The sequence below is a fragment of the Carassius gibelio genome, chromosome B7, assembly GCF_023724105.1.
Source record: "Carassius gibelio isolate Cgi1373 ecotype wild population from Czech Republic chromosome B7, carGib1.2-hapl.c, whole genome shotgun sequence".
In the NCBI taxonomy this organism is placed as follows: domain Eukaryota; kingdom Metazoa; phylum Chordata; class Actinopteri; order Cypriniformes; family Cyprinidae; genus Carassius; species Carassius gibelio.
In genome coordinates, this window is record NC_068402.1 from 4254118 (window position 1) to 4271214 (window position 17097).

Below are 17097 nucleotides of genomic sequence, written 5' to 3' on the forward strand. Positions count from 1 at the left end.
ACAACATGTGATCCGGAGTCCAACGATAATAAAATATCATTAGTGACCTTGAGCAGTGCAGATTCTGTGCTATGACAGGTCCTAAAGCCCGACTGGAATGTATCTAAAATATCATAAGTATTCAGATATGAATATAGCTGCGAATAGACCACTTTCTCTAAAATCTTGGAAATAAAAGGCAATTTAGAAATTGGCCTAAAGTTGTTATGGACTGTATGATCCAAATTAGGTTTTTTTAACAAGGGATGAAGAATTGCATGTTTGAAACTTTTAGGTACTACTCCACTCATCAAAGAGCTGTTAATTATAGCTGTTAGGCTAGAACTCACAGTAGAAAAAACATCTTTAAAAAGATGAGTAGGTAGAACATCCAGTCTGCAACTACCTCCGTTCATTTTACAGACAATATCTGCTAACTGCGCTGAGGAAACCGGTTCAAAGTTTGAAAAAATATTAGACAGCGCAGGATTAATTGATGAACAGGATTGTAAAGGTACAATTTCACTTCTGATCTTCTCAATTTTTTGAGTAAAAAACAATAAAAATTCTTCACAAGTTTCTTGTGTGGCATCTCTCATGACATTCCTTGGGGGGTTTAAAATGGAATCAATTGTGTTAAACAGTACTTTTGGCCGGTTTGCATTATCTGAAATTACCTTAGAGAAAAATTTCATTTTTTCCTCCTTTACTACTTTCTGATAGTTAGCCAAAGAATTTTTTAACATTTCAGATGAAATTTGAAGTTTATCTCTCTTCCACTTGCGTTCAGCTTTTCTACATTCTTTTCTAAAAGTGCGTGTTACATTATTTAGCCAAGGTTGAGAGATTCCCTTGTGTTTCTTTAGTTTAAGAGGGGCAACACAATCTAAAGCAAAAGTGCAAGACTTAGTAAAAACCTCAACCTGCACCTCAATGTCCTCTCCATCGATTTTGTCTGTAACATGAGATAAATAAAATTCTGAAAAAAGGTTTGCAGTTGTAGAATTGATGGACCTAGCATAATGTAAAGGCTGAGAAGAGATTGGATAGAAATATTAAGCTCAGGCACATTATCAATAAATAAAATAATAATGTAAAAAAACACAGTCGTTGGTTTCTATGTTCGTATTTCAAAGTATTAAAATATAAAATTCTGAAGTCAGATAAATTTGTTTGCAAAGTATAAAACATCTCTTTTTTTGCATGAATAATGGATAAGTACAGTCCTGTGCCAGTTCCTACAGCAGTTTTTCCACAAGATATTTCATCACCATATCTTTTACTCATGATGTTCATCATTTTAATGTCACTTTGGATAAATACATTTGCCAAATAGATAAATGTAAATGTGTAGCTGAGAACACTGTTCGTATCCATCATTCATGCAAAATAGAGATCCATATAATGTTTTTATACTTAATCTGAAACAAATTAATCTGTCTTCAGAATTGTATATTATAAAACTGTATTATAGATCAGTGGGTAAACAGCATTCTCGCGGTGTAAAAAAGTGTTATTAGTCACATCCGGGACATTTTCTCGTGTGCGAGCCTGACCCGTCTGAAATATTTTTCATATGAGTGTTTAGTCTTAAAATATGTTTTGTAATACCATATCGTTTTATAACGATATTTATGTGCTGTATGCGCCTAAACGTTTCTCAGAGACATTTACTTTCACTCGCGAATCGGAACCGACTAGGACTTTTTTTCAAAACAGGAAAATCCGAAAGTAATTGTTTTTATCTCGTTTAAAATATGTACATTGATTTAAGATGATATTTATGTGGTATACACTCCTAAACTTTTTCTCAGAGCAATATTTCCTTTAGCCAGCGATGCGAAGAATTGGGAAGTTGGTTTTAACAAGGAAAACACCGTAACAGTTTTACCTCATTCACGATGTGTATTAAGATAATATTTCTACATGACGATATTTATTTGCTGCGCTCACCTGAACAAGCCTAACTTAACCGTTTCTCACAGATTTGAATTGCTATGCAGTGCGCAGATGCGGATCTGGGAAACACCAGAAGTTAACCGTTTTAAACATTAAGTTACCTAATTTAACATTTGTTTTATAACATCATGTTATTTATAATGATATCCATCTGCTGTGCACTCCTAAACTTTTTCTCGGAGATATTTTCTTTCACTCGCGATGCTCTGGAGCAGATGGGGAATTTGGTTTTAACAAGGAAAACACCAAAAGTAAGTGTTTTATTTATTTTACGATACCTATTTTGTAAAATATGGCGATAGTTATATGCTGTGCATGTAAAACGATCCGATACATTTTCACAGATGAAATCTGAAATTGAAGGGAAACACCATTAGTGTTTTTAACGTTTCCTCATTTATAATAGGCCTACAGTATGTAACACGTCATAATGTCCAATCAAACCACTGCAAAACTACTCAAATATAAATGGCAATATATGCAAATTGTTCTTGTGTGTCTCATGACCAATTTTTGTGATTGCATTAAGCATGAATTGAGTTTTCATGTTGTGGATTTCATGTTGGATTTGAGTGCAGTTGTCCATGAATTAATTTGAAAATAACACTTTTCAGTAAACTCAAACTCTCTATACTGAGTGAGTTACATTCTTCACCACAAGTCTTGGAGTATGGCACATGATTTGCAGTTAACTACTTTAGACACTTCATTACGCATTACATTATGTTTTGTATTTAGTAAAAAGGGAGTTCTATGGGTTTGATATTACAATTTTAAGGAAACAATTTTTTTATATTGTTACAGATTGTTCATGCTGGCTTAATAGAAAAACTAAATGGAGATGATATGCTTGAAGAGTATGAAGCCACCAATACATGAGTAAGCCACAATTACATATTTTTTCTAAAATTATAATAATAAAGAGTCTGATCTCTTTCTTAAAAAATTTAACTGTAAGCTTTATATATGTATATGTATATGTGTGTGTGTTTGAACTCGTTACGTATTTCTGAAGGAGGGACTTTATAGAACGAGGAAGTCATCAGCCCGTTTTTGTGACAACAGCGGTATATAGGTATAGGTATATAGGTATATTTTACACGCGAAACATGAAACCATGAAACATGTTATATTGTACACTTTAGACACAATCAAATGTTTAATTGTTTTAAGACCATGTTCTTTACATTGAATTTTTTTTTTTTTTTTTATTGTGTTGAATTGAAACATTGAAAGTGAAGACATTTTGGTGCAGGAAAAAAATTACAACGTTTCAATAAAATAAATGTATTGATAATATTATTTATTATAATATTATAATTATTTATTTTATTTTATTGATAAATAAATGTATCTTTTTTCTTTCTTTTTTTTTTTTTTAAATGTTTTGATTAAAAAAAGGAAAAGAAGATAAAACAAATGTCAGCACAGTACTGACTTCTGATTAATAATTATACTCAATAAAAAAAACACCATTAAAATATAAAGCTACAAGTTCATTTACACACAGGGTCCATTTAAAATTCAATGCTTTTATTAAATATTTGATCAAACATCTGAAATTCTTTCATGATGAAATAAAATCACATAATTTGTTAGTAACGATGATAAAAAAAAATTAATGAAGCTATAGAATATTCTGTAACAGAATCAGTAAAGATTATTTGGAAAAAACAATGATGTGTATATATTTTTACTGATTAAAATCTTTGAGCAAAGAGTCATTTGAAGTGGACCAGTGGAAGTCAAAATAAATCGAAGGTAGATCAACTGAGACATTGCTGGTAAAATCAGATAAAGCAACCAAGAACAATCTGTGTTAACCTTACAGATCAGATTCTTTAGTATTCACTTTGATATCAGTGTAAGTGACGCCTTTGTATTGGCCGCTGGTTTCGTACTCTAGCACACTGCCGTTCTTGCACGTGATGATCACTGTGCCGGTGTAAGGCAGGTCAAACGTGGCTCTGCCGATGGTGATGTCAACATCCACTTTCTTTTTAGGTGGCACATCTACAGTGGTAGTCAGAGTTTCGGTTCTCTCATCAGTGTACTCAAAGCTGAACGTGCTTTCTTCTCCAACGCTGACACTGTATCCTGTAGAAACTTCTTCAATTCCTGGAATCCCTGCCTTCACTTCCACACTAAATGTTTTGGTAAAGCTTTCACTCATGGACCATGAGGCTGTTTTGATCACTTTCTTTGAGGTCTCAACTGTTTGCTCTTGGTTAGTGGAGGTTTCATTTGTGTAAGAGACATATTTGATCTCTTCCACTGACACCTTTGGTATCAGCTGCTGGAGAGTGGGATAGTTCACATTGGTGAGAACTGTGGATTGAACTGCATTGAGAAACATGAATCCCATGCAGTCAATATCTGCACCAGCTGCCCCTGCAACTCCAAGACAAAACCCAGAGCCGATATCAATGGGGTGCTCTTTTTTTAAACCCATGTTTGTCATCTTGGCAAAAAATTCTCCTCCCTCGTTGGTCTTGAATTTGATGGCTCCAAGACGTGTTCCTTCTCCGTTCTCCCAGAGGGACAGTGAGGTGAAACACTCACCAGACTTGAAAGTGTACTCTTGGTACGACCCATCTGACTTGCCAAAGGTTTCATTTGTGTCATCTGAAAGCCAGACTTTGACAGCCTTAACCTGGGATTCTCCCACCCACACCCCGATCTTCTGTAAATTGGCACCATTCTTCTCCCCAGTAAATGAAAATGGAGAACCTCCTTTGCCACCAACTTTTTCCAGTGTTGTTGGTTTGGACATCTTTAAAGTAGATCTGGAAATAACACCACAGAATAATAGTCAAAACAACATATTTTAAAGAAAATTTTTAACTCTTTTAAAGTAATTTGTAGTTTGCTTTTCACCCCCATTTACTGACATTTATACCCTATTATATATCCTGCAATCAAGCCGTTTGCTACACTTTGCATCTCTGGAAAAATACTCACAGGTGACTGTAGCCTGATGAACGTCTCAAGATCAGCTTGTCAAATGAAAGCCAGAAATGTGAGAGATGTTTGACTGGACAACTGCTTAAATAGGAATCCAAACAGGGCAGGCATAACCTGGAAACACACACACCTCCTGACAGAGTCATCTGACAAAAACAAAAAAACATCCTTATTGCGTATGAAATTTGATAAGATGTCTATTTAGAATTTGATATGTTTATTTAGAATAAAGTGTCAAATGTATCAATATAACAGAATCTGGCTTTTTTATTTATTTTTATTTTTTTGGCCTAGGGAAATGCCATATATGTAATATTAATATGATATATATAATCATGACAAGTGATTGCCTTGCAATATTGATTTCAGCATAGATTTTTGTTGTGTTGCATCACATTAGGGAGTTAAAACCAATGTGCTGACTGACTTTCTGTTCACAACTTCCCAACATTCTTAATGAATTTAATAATATTTTTTAATGCGTAACCCTTTATGATTAACTAAACTTGACATATTAAATAATAGAAAAGTATAGTTGACTTGTTAAAGAATGAAGCCAAGTTCTTATGACACGTTAAACTTCTGATAAAACTTATAAAACAAATAAAACTCTCTGGTTAAGCTAAAGAAACGCTCAGCTGAAATCAAAACACAGTTTAAGCACTGGAAGTCTTTTCTACTCTCCATCTAAACATGTCAAAAAGGTTAAACAATGGTTCAGAGTGATATGGAAAAGAAAAAAACATTTTTAGAACAAGAACAGCATATCAGAACAAATATATCACCAAAATAATGAACCAGGCCTCATATAAAAGTTAGTAAAAAGAGATTGAAGAAATAAAAGTAATTCAATTCAAGTTTAATTAAATCAGGGGGGAAAGAGAAATTACAGCAAAGATTCAGATCATTAAATCAGACACCAGAACAAAACATTAACATACAAGAATTTTGAATATGTACATAATCTTATGCACATTTCTACCATTCCTTACATTATCGTGTACAATTCTTGATCGTGGGCTTCATTTCGCCTAAAAAATGAAATCTTAAGGCGATGTAAAAAATAATTAAATAAATAAATAAGTGTAATTTATTTGTAAAATTTTGTAAAAACGCTGTTAATTGAACAAACCAATGTAAAGTTTAGTGAAAAACTGTAAACTGATATTCCCAGAACCCCCTGCGTGTCACTCCACATTTGAAAGTATTTTGTTTAAATAATCATGTTTTTTAATAATTTAGTTTTTTAATAAATGCTTTGTTAAAAACTATTTAGAAACATGATTAAACATCATGTTTGGGCTTTATGTTACATCTTCTGTTGTTTAATGAAAGTTTATTGCATGTGTATTATTGCATGTGTGTTATCATGAAGGTGGTTTGTGTTTGCATGAATGCAGCTGCCCAAATTATTTTGTCAAAACTTTTATTTTGTCGGACCCTTTGAACCCACTGTTCAGTTCTGGGTGGTTCCAGCTTGAGATATTTAGATGTAAGACATTTTAGGGCAGCTACCAGAAAATATTTGCCTTAAAATAGCAACTACTGGGTCAAAAGGAATAAAAGCATAAAATATATAAGTGCATTTTAAACTTGCTCCCAAAATGATTTTAGCTTTGGAGAAGATTTAAGTGCCAGATTGTACAAATTGCATTCAACATTTGACAGAGAATATTGTATTCATCTTTGCCACTATTGTGGAGTTCAGAAACATCTTTAAATTCTCTCCACATATTTGAGTTAGTCACCCTATGAGCCTCACGACAAGTATCTGCCCAATCCTCCCGAGTAACCTCCTCCTGCATTTCTAGCTCCCATCATTCTTGATATGCAGAAGAATTACTTGAATGAAGTAACAGGAGCCTCTGATAAAGTACAGAGATAAAATCCTTAACTATATTTCCCATATGAATATTATCAATAATTTCTCCACTTCATTTGGATTAACAATCTCTTCCCAATCTTTATGTTTTGTAAGTCAGTCTCTTATTTTTACAAAAAGTCTCCTATTATTAAAGAAGAACACATTTTTATCAGATGTAAGTGAGATATATAAAACATGATGAAGATGCATGTGTTTTTCAGGGGTGATTGAGGCACAGCCTTCATCAGCGCTCTTCATCAGTGTTGAAACAGTTTTCACAATAGATCTGAATAATTTGTCATGGGAAGATTTCACTTCTTAATGACTATGCATGTGGTTGTGATAAGGTCCTCAATGTATTACAAGCACTGATCAATGTTTTACGTCAGTGGTCTTGGGATACTACTGCTCTGCTCATTTTGTATGTCTCGTTTATCTGACACACTCATATCAGTTCAGCAGGTGATGCAGATGTCATGAGGAGTGAAACAAGAAGTGGACAGTCACCGCGGTACACCCACATTCACTGTAAAATATATGCGAAGAATATGCTGGGGCTCATAAGATAATCATGTGAGTTAAGTTAATCAGAAATTAATCGGTTAATCATGTTTAATGATTGTGACATGTCCTAATAATCATTTGCATTGACATTTACATGTTGGAGAAGTCCTTTCATGAAAAAATGCATCCCATCTCTTTAAAACAATGACACATAAAAAATGGTTTTCTGGCTTTTTTTTATGAAACCAAAGAGCCTGGAAATATTTCAATTGTCTGGAGGAGATGTGAACTTACAGACGACACACAAATGTATATATTTTCCAAAACAAGCTTTATAAGATGTGTAAAGATGAAGCACTAATAAAAAATTTAATACTTTTAAACCATCAATATAAAGATTATTCTATGTTTACTTTATTTTAAAAAAAATCCATTAAGATTTCACAGAAAAATGTGATATGAACCATGACCTGAAGGTGTTCTTACAATTATAAAGCCTTTTATTTGCTAAAAAAAATTAATAATAATAATAAATAAAAGTATCAATCAGATGACAGAAGGCATGTAGTAGATTGTGTTCAACTGTTTTTTTAATCATGTTGATCATTTAGAGATTCTTGAAATTTGTGTCAAATATGATACAACTTTATAGGGTTATGGGCAAATTGCAAATCTGAAATCATCAAAACATCAGTGTTTCTTTTTGCTGTAAAATCCTTTATATATTTCATAACGATTTCATGCCTGCTATTGCAAATTTCCATGAAGATTATGAAAAAAATATATAATTCCACAGAAAAAAAAAAAATAAGGTTTTGAATTTTTGAATGATGACAGATTTCACATGGGTGCACTAACCTTGCACTGAGGTCCAGTGAGCACTAGGTGGCACTGTTCTCTTCGTGTCTTTTGTCTCGTTCTCTTCCTCTTTCTTTGATTATCGCTTGCTGTCAGTCGGTGAGGCATCATCTGCTACGGGTCAAAAGTAAGGTCAGATACATAGTTTTAAAAACAGCAGGATGTGTGTGTATACAGTTATGCATAACGTGAAACTCTCTGGTCTCAGGTGAGGTGCCCAAAACAACCAGAATCAGCTGACCTCTAAGTGAATAAGACATGGCAATGTGTGTGTCTGTGGGAAGTCAACACACACGCCTCAGGGCCTGTAAACAGCTCAGAGAAGTAGAGAGGGGCGAAAGTTCAGGTCATGTGCAGCTGTCTGTCATCACTTGACGAAAACAGATGTGTCTGACGTTTTTCTCTGTCAACCTGCACTCAAATTCGGTTTATTTGCAATAATATTAATGCGTGGCTTTGATTTATTCATCTTCAGTAGTAAGTAACCAAGATCTCCTTTAGAATATTAGCTCAGAAGTCAAAAGTTCAACTGCACCTGCACCCTCTAGTGGAAGAACTCAGACTATTATTATAAAAATAAATAATAATCCAGACACGTGTAATCACTTCTTTAGAGTGCACACAAACAGAAATATTCTCCATCTGTTTGTTTTATATTTGTCTCGGATCTGATTACTCTTGATCATTCTGACTGGATTTTGTCCAGTGCTACAAATACAAGCTTATTTTTGATTATTATAAGAGCTTAGAGTATATTTTGCACACTGCTGCTGAAAAACATGATGCATCCTAAAATGTAGATTTAACTGTTGCATGTGTGCATTTATGCAAGGAGTGTAATCCAACTACACCAGGTCCAGGAGTGGCAGCTATTGCCTTAAATTCAGCTTTCGCTGTGTTTGATGGCAGGTGTGACTGGTCTCTTCCTAAAAATCACAGTCTAGCACTGTCTAACACCCGTCCTCGTTTCTGCCACACGGAAATGTATTTTTGACGAGTGGAGGGTAACGGAGATGCAATTCCCTCCATTTTGGTTTTATCTCAATTACCTGCATGAAATTTTGATGTTGGCTTTGAGAGTGCACGGTAGCAATTCAGTTTCTATGGAGCAGATTAAAGATTGATCATGTATGTATAAAGAGGTCTCGCCTGCAAGCGTGCCGAAGGTGGGAGCGTGAATGTGTGTGTCCGTGCTGTGACCAAACACACTCCCAAAGACATAATAGACATGTTCACTACATCTAGATCAGTTTAGCCACATTACAGTTCTTAGTACAATTGCTTGGGCCTATATCGCAATATCTAACATAATATTAAACTTTAATCTGCTTCATTTCTACAACAATACCATATTGAAATATATTCAAAATCCAAAAAATGAAATATTATCCGAACAATTAAACATATCTGAATGTCTACACAGGTGTTAGTCTCAGTTTAGGAATAATGCTGTAATGAACCGTGTAACATAATGCAGTGAATTATATACAGTACACTGTTATTCTTGTACAAAAGAAAACATAGTAATGCTATCTGTTATTATGTTTTAGGCCATTGTTTTATTAGTGACAGTGTGTGTTTGTTGGGTGACAACCTTGACTAGTTTTAGGGTGATTTGAGACGTACTGTATATGAAGCACTTTGGTAGTTTGAAACTGACTGCTGTGGCAAGATCAAAGTTGGTGAGAAGAATTGTGTGAAGAGTTCTGAAAAAGTGACCTAGGTTTTGATAAACTTGTCCTATAGTAAATATTTTTCTTAATGTTTAATGTAATGTTAAAACTTTTCAAATTAACATTTTCTTAATTGTTGCTTTACTTTTTTCTTTTCTTAGTCGCAGACATGTTTTAATAATCTAAAGTACCTTGTGGAATGCAAAGATTATGTGGATGTTGAAAATTCTAAATGGAATCTTCAGTGACAGCAAAGAACCTAAATTTGAATATATTGATTCTGAAGTTCCCATGGGGTTAAGTTTTAGTATTTTTCCTAATTGTTTCAGTGTGGAATTTGATCATTCAGATAAAGATAGAGCTCTTGCTATTGCACACGGGAGGTTTATGACTAAGAAAAATGATGCATCAATAAAGCAGAGCATTAATATTCCAGGAGTATTGCACAGCGCAGTGCGCCCGAGGCGGAGGAAACTCATTGGCTCTGTGGAGGCCTGTGACGGTGCGTCTCCGGGACGCCTGATCAGATTGCTTTTGTTTTGATGTATCAGTGGCAGCGCTTTCACGTGTGCCCGCCTGGACAGGGAAGGCCCGAGCAGGGCACAAAATGTCTCCTGACAGTGTCCGATGCGCGGTGGATTAATGAGAGATTTCACAACACATGATCTAAGTGAAAATAGACTAATTACGGCGAGGGACCAGACATGCATGGACCACGAATTACGGATCTGGAGTCAGTACCTATTTTAAAGTTAGCATGCATACAGTCTTTTAAGTAGGCTAGAGGCGACAATAAAGTGCATGTGCGCAAGGAACATCAAAATGCGCAACATGTTGAACACAAAAATGGCAATTGCAATGCATGATCCTCTGCCATAGATTTAGGCAAAACTTCTGTTTACCGACAGCTTAACTGATATCACGGTCAGCGCGTCTGAACAAGACTGATCTGATGATAACGCGCATGGCTCGTAGAAATTAAAACATACCTGCAAAGAGGACGTGCACGCAAAGGTGTCCGATACATTACTGCAGTTTTCTCGCAGACTGAATACTTCACATTGCATCACCTGAACCCCAGCATCTGCTGCTGTTGCAGAACCCCGCTATAGGCGCAGATTGCGCCGACATTGACGTCTGCTCTTGATTAATGCGTCCTGACTGACAGTGAACCATCGCACCTGTCCTCCTCCTCGCAGTGTGTCTAGGTGTTTCACTCAAACCGGTAAAAATATGTTGCTTAATGTTTATGCCTGTCATTATAAAACATTGGAAATTATTTGTTAATTTTAATGTCAATTATAGCCTACGAATAGAATTGACGCTTGATTTTTTTACAGAATAATGCGCGATGGTTATTGTTTTAACTCTTATGTTACCAAAAAAACAAACATAGACTCGTTCTCATTATCTTTAAATTAGAAACATAGAATTATTAAATACACATCTAAACTCAGGAGTAGAAAACGCAGGAAAAGTTAAGTTTGAAGACGCCTAACATGATTAGGTTTTCTAGAGAAAATAAAAAAACATTCAATAATATTGGGAAGTTCGTCACAGCAGACACTGAAGTCCGGAAATCTTACTTAAAAGCATAAAAATGGCTTTGCCTGCGTCATACACCAACACATAAAATGTCTTCAATAAAAAATATAAGTGTGAACTCAAATTCACATTTTTTCTTCAACTGTGAGTAATTAAGTTAAACATGGGCAATTACGCTAAAATCAAGACTAACCTGTGTTGGAACTTTTTTTTTTTTAAGCATTTGTTTAAAAGATAAATTGATTAATAAAATGTGCCTTAGTCTATGCATAATAATTAAACCAAATTAATGAAAAGAGTGCAAATCAAAAACAGCACACAGTAATCAGTCTGTGTTTTTAGGACGATTTTCAGTTAGAAATGTGGATTAAATGAAAATATCTCCAAATACCTTTGTCCGAGTGTATTAATTATTCATGGCATCTCAGAATCTAGAAAAAGAAGAGATGGGTTTTTTTAGGCGACCAGAGAGGCTTTACACCCATTTGAGTTTCCAGACGCATCACAGAATCACGAGACACGCGGGAAGCTGGAGGACAACAAGGTAAAGACGGTCAATGTTGTCCCTTTATATTTGTGCTATAACAATATTTGGTTTGACTTGATCTGGTAATGTTTTTATTAAAATAAATATTCTTTAAACGAGTGTATGGTTTGAATTTATTTGTTAATTTTGTTGTTATTAGCCTATTATTATTGTTTTACATTCGTGTTTAGGCTTTATTTGAATAGAATCATAAATGCGTCTCTGTGCAGTTCTCCTCCGTCGGTAAAGAGGCGGAATCTAGGACCTTGAGCGGCAGAGCCTCGTCTCTCGCGCGGTGCATTCACAGTTCACGGGCGTCTGGACGCTAACGCGATGAGACAGGGGAACCTTTACAGCAACAAACGGGAGTATAATATCAGGGAAGGCTGACCGAGCCGTGAACCGAGGCCCTAACACGGAGCAAATTAACATCAACAAAAATAGCTCTGCGTTTTCAGATCGCTTATGTGCGAAGCAGAAGATGCAGCCCGCGGTGTCAGCTCGTCTTTGCGCGTGGATGCATAGCAAATTGACCCGCTTACCTGAGCAGGTGACCCGGGGTCACGACATTATACCTGGATGATCAGGACGGATAGAACCGCATCCTATCGATTTGCTATATGCATGCCTGTTCTCAGAATAGTGTGTAAGTTTGACAAATAAAATTAGAGTTTCATGCTTTTAAGACCTCTTATGTCTTTGAGACCCCAAAAATTTCTAAAAAAAAAAAAAAAACACACATACTTTTGCTTTTTCTGCTAATTTACCAAAACCAGGCAACTGATAACAACTTGTTTGCATATACAAATTGCCAATAAATATTTGTAATGTCTCTTTTACCTAGTTTATTGTACACAGAGACATGATGATTTTATGCTTTAGGTTAAAAAAAATATTAGAAGTACGGTTTGTGTTTTTTTATATAGCTAATTATTATTATTTATTGTTTACTTTTTAAAGTATTTCAGTAACTCTTTTTTTTTTTTTTGGTATGCTTGATTGGTAAAACTCGTGGCCAAATCGTTAAAAGTCATTTCACAAAGACAATGTGAATGCTGCATTAAATGTTTAGGATCGTCAGGAGGGAAGGTGTAACTGTAAACATTAGACATTAGAAATCTTATTTAACCAAATGTAAAAGCTTTTAAAAGGTTGCTCGTCTTATAATGTTCTAAAGTCCCTCAAATCTATTTTTGCAACTGTTTGCTAACAGGAATTATTAAGAAAATAAACAGAGTGACTTTATTTGCGATTTAATTATTTGAGGACATCAATAAACCTTTTATTTATGGGCAGTGGTTGCATTATTCCCACGTTTAATCTTTTTCTTCGCGAACGTCGCATGAATTGCAGAGAGAAATAGCCTACTGACGCACAATTAGCAGGTGGTTAAAGCTAGCATGACAGAAAAACTATATGCTCAGGCACCAAAAATCGAGGCAGGATTTTAAGAGACACGAGATCACGAGCACGTTGCGCTGAAATGCAGTGATCTCAGGCTGGTAATGAAACAGAGATAGCGACGGACAGAGAAGCAGATGCTCTGAAGAAAGGCAGTCCATTAAGTGAAGGCACAGCGATGTGACAGGTCGGGGAGGATCTTAAAAGCCTCTGCTGACTCTCGCAAGGTGAAATGTCAGTGCGCGTTTGAGACGAGCACATCTTACCCTGCTGAACTCACACGGACCCCTGGCTCGGGACAGCTGAACCTTCAACACTCATATCTATACTAGAAGAAAACTTTGCTTACAGATCATAACTCCTTTGTGTAAACGAGAGCATACAGCAAGGCATATAAAATGAGGAGACTTTTTTTAAAATATCACGTGGCTTCAATCCAAAGTCTTAGAGAAAATCACTTAAATCTCATGAATGTGTGTTTCAGTTGCACTTTTTCCTGTTTCTGTTTGGTATACTATTTATACGCAGATATTGACTATGCATGCATTCGATACGCAATTGGTAGGTTTAGGGATGCGGGATATATTCACGCAAAAACTGCATGCTTGTCAAACACGTGCAAATCATATTCACGCCAAAGTTAATTATCTCTGCATATAAATAGCACTTACAGTAGGCCTTCAAAATCCAAACCGCAAAACACTGTATAAACTGTTACTGTGCAAACCCTGACATTCCCACAATTCCTTGCGTGACAAATGACTGTATTTCCTTACAGTTTAAATAATAGCATTTTTGTTATTTAAATAGTCACTTCGTTTTCTGCTCTATGTATCTTATAGTGTTTAATTAGGCCTAATGTTTACTGCATAGGTCATTTTAAGCGTGTTTACCTCAGCTAGTAGAAAAAGTAAAATGTATCATGTTTCTTTTACCGCCTGCATAGTAATCAGAAATTGTAAAAAATGTAATTAATAATAAATAAATAAATAAATTGGATGGAATTGTAACATTGTGTCAGTTAATGAAAGGTATTGTTTACCATTTTAAAATAAATAAATACATTGTTGAATAGCAGCCGCTAGTATTGCACTAAAACGACTCGAAACACCTTCCCAGCTTCATAGAAATGCCTTGGCAAACATGCATCGGAACCACTCCAGCATCATAGTGTCGATATTTGTAGAGCCATCAACAAGAAAAAAAAGCGAGTTTTGTGCATCCTGCTGTTATCACTGCAGGCATAATGCAATTAGATAAATTATTTAGATTATGTGTTCTTTAATTATTTATTTGTTTGCTTAATTACATTTTTACAATTGCCCTTTAGGACAATCTGAGGTGCCACTTTTTGTATTGGCTGACTTGTGACATCACAGCCTGTGGGCCTAATAAACATCAAAAATACTGTATGGAGCCAAAACCTGAAGTCTTCTCCAGAATAATGGGATGGTGGGGGCTCAGATTTATATGCCATTATTTATTTCAACATTCAGCCACACCTTCAGCGTGCTTCTTGTGTACACATTCACATCTAGATGTGAGCATGTCATTTCTACACAATTAGAAAGTAAAAATGGCCAAATTTACCATTCTCCAGGCAAAAAAAAAAAAAAAAAAGAAAGAAAGAAAAAAGATTGTTTAGAATAGGCTGCACCCATGTTTTTAAAGCGTCATATATCGTTTAAACTACTGGAGGAATCACCCTTTGAATGACTTATACCTATCTATCCACATTCACAGACGCTTAAAATGTTTTAACTTAACACTTCACCTTTAAAGAAAAACGATCTGTTCATAACCTCCCGTTTTACCACAGTTGCCTTTCATTCATTTCTTTCAAAATGCAAGGTCATCTATAGTAAGGAAGTAGAAAGATGAAGAGAGGAAGCAAGCTCTTTATTTTCATTCTTTGGAGCCCCTTTTAAAGCCATGGCTGGGTGAAAAGCTTTCTGAATGTTTTTCACACTTCCCTGCTGTCCGTCACATTAGCGCCTCCCCAAAGATCCATTACTGGGGCGCAGAGAAGCCCTGGACAGAGATATGGAGAGAGGCAAAGCTGACTGAAAGAGACCTGAACTAGTACATTTATAAGAGCATGTGGATGCGGTTTGGTCAGAATGTAAAAAATATTGGAAGAGGAATTACAGGAAGAAGAATTTGCTGAATATCAATTCACACAAACACAACACAGCACACAAAAGAGGAGTTTTGCCACAGTTACACCATTAATTTTGACTAATTAGGCCAATTTATTCTGATATGTAGAAGACTGTCAACTCAATTATCAGGCTGCAAAACTGATGCGTTTGTCTTGCATCACTGCAGAATGTCTATCACATTGTTTTCAGAATAATTTGGGGCAGATTGGAGTGTTCATCCACATTCAGGTATTGAAATAAAGTTAAAGGGTCATATGATGCGATTTCAAAATTTCCTTTCTGTTTGGAGTGTTACAAGCTCTTGGTGCATAAAGAAGATCTGTTAAGTTGCAAAGACTAAAGTGTCAAATCCAAAGATATATTCTTTATCAAAGCAAGACTCTGCCAGGCCCCCCTAAAACACCTATAAACACACCCCCACACATCTGCATCACTATGGGGAAATACTTCACTCTAAAAAGGACTTTAGGACTTTGGGTTGTTTTAACCCAAGTTTGGGTTGAAAATTGGTCTCGATTTTAACCCAGCAGGGGTGGGTTGGGAACATGAAAGCGAATGAAAGAAATTATGGTAAGTAAAGATTCAAAATGTACAGTATTTGAAAAATAATGTGTTTTTTGAACATTATAGAATGTCAACATATTCTGTTACACCAAATACACAAAATGATGATCTTTAAATCTTTAAAAGCATCATATGACCCCTTTAATAGGTTTAGAGTCAGTTTGGGGTTTTAAAGAAATTCATACTTTTCGCTACCTTTTTTTCCTGTGTTTTTGGTGAGACTTCTTTAAAAAAAATATATATATATATATATATATATATATATTTTTTTTTTTTTTTTTTTTTTACCAGACCTGAATGTTAATCTACATAATACATTTTCTGCATCCTATCTTGCAACTTAAGTTCAGGCCCCATTCAGTCCTAAACTCTGCACAAGCCTCATGAGCATGGATGTCTGTCTATATCTGCTCAGTCTGCTTCATCTGTAAACGGTAATTCATCTAATGTGGGTTAAACAGCAAACAGTGTTTGATACTATCTACAGAGAGAGAAAATGTATGCATAAATGTGCTCATTTGAACACATGCATGCATTATTAGTCACAAATGCTAAGTGTGCTTAGAAGTGCCAGGTACAATTATAATCTAACAGCAGACATCCCTCCTCTCACTATCCCTCCGATTCAATTCTCTCCTCCTACATCTGTTCTCCACCAATCACTTTGGCTCTCCTCACAGGAAAAACCAAACCAAAGGACCTCCACAGCCTGCGGGGGGATGATGGGTGTCTAGCAGTTGTCAGGTCCTTTACCCCCAAATCGGGACAAGAAAACAATTTTCCCCCCAAATGGAGTGCAAATGCTACATATAACTAAATAATGCATTTTAAAAACATAAAATATTAAAATAATAAAAATTTTCCAAGACAGTTTCCCTGTTTTCGCATAATTTTAATGGCTGTTAGTTAATTTTTTAGAATGCAAAACACTGTCTGAACTTCTCGTCCATTTATGTGTGGATGTAAAGAAGAACTGTACCATTATTATTCCTCATTGATTTCATATCACGGCCCATCTGTCAGCATCGGTCCTGCTGACAAAGCAGATGTAGCTATAAGTAAATAATTCATTAGATAATTAGATGAGTGTTTGGGCTG

At 35.4% G+C, this 17097-nt stretch overlaps 1 protein-coding gene and 1 long non-coding RNA gene across 2 annotated transcripts; one reads left to right on the top strand and one right to left on the bottom strand.

Moving 5' to 3' along the window:
- The first annotated feature begins 1874 nt into the window (after window positions 1-1874).
- LOC127962319 (uncharacterized) lies at window positions 1875-4081 on the top strand. Its single transcript, XR_008154565.1, has 3 exons — window positions 1875-2189; window positions 2743-2817; window positions 3943-4081. It is a non-coding gene; the product is annotated as an uncharacterized LOC127962319 (long non-coding RNA).
- On the bottom strand, window positions 3461-8235 carry LOC127962318 (aerolysin-like protein). The gene is made up of 3 exons (XM_052561857.1): window positions 8129-8235; window positions 4900-5048; window positions 3461-4724 (listed from the first exon to the last, which is right to left on the bottom strand). Exons 2-3 carry the CDS (start codon window positions 5046-5048, stop codon window positions 3764-3766), a joined length of 1110 nt encoding a protein of 369 aa, XP_052417817.1. The 5' UTR covers window positions 8129-8235; the 3' UTR covers window positions 3461-3763.
- Window positions 8236-17097: the final 8862 nt, after the last annotated feature.

Bases quoted from the DNA above. Each gene is read 5' to 3' on its own strand.
- LOC127962318 (XM_052561857.1), bottom strand. From the start codon at position 5,048: ATGACTCTGTCAGGAGGTGTGTGTGTTTCCAGGTTATGCCTGCCCTGT. The intron at 4,725-4,899 runs GTGAGTATTTTT...TGTTATTTCCAG, and splicing joins TCATCAGGCTACAGTCACCT to ATCTACTTTAAAGATGTCCA.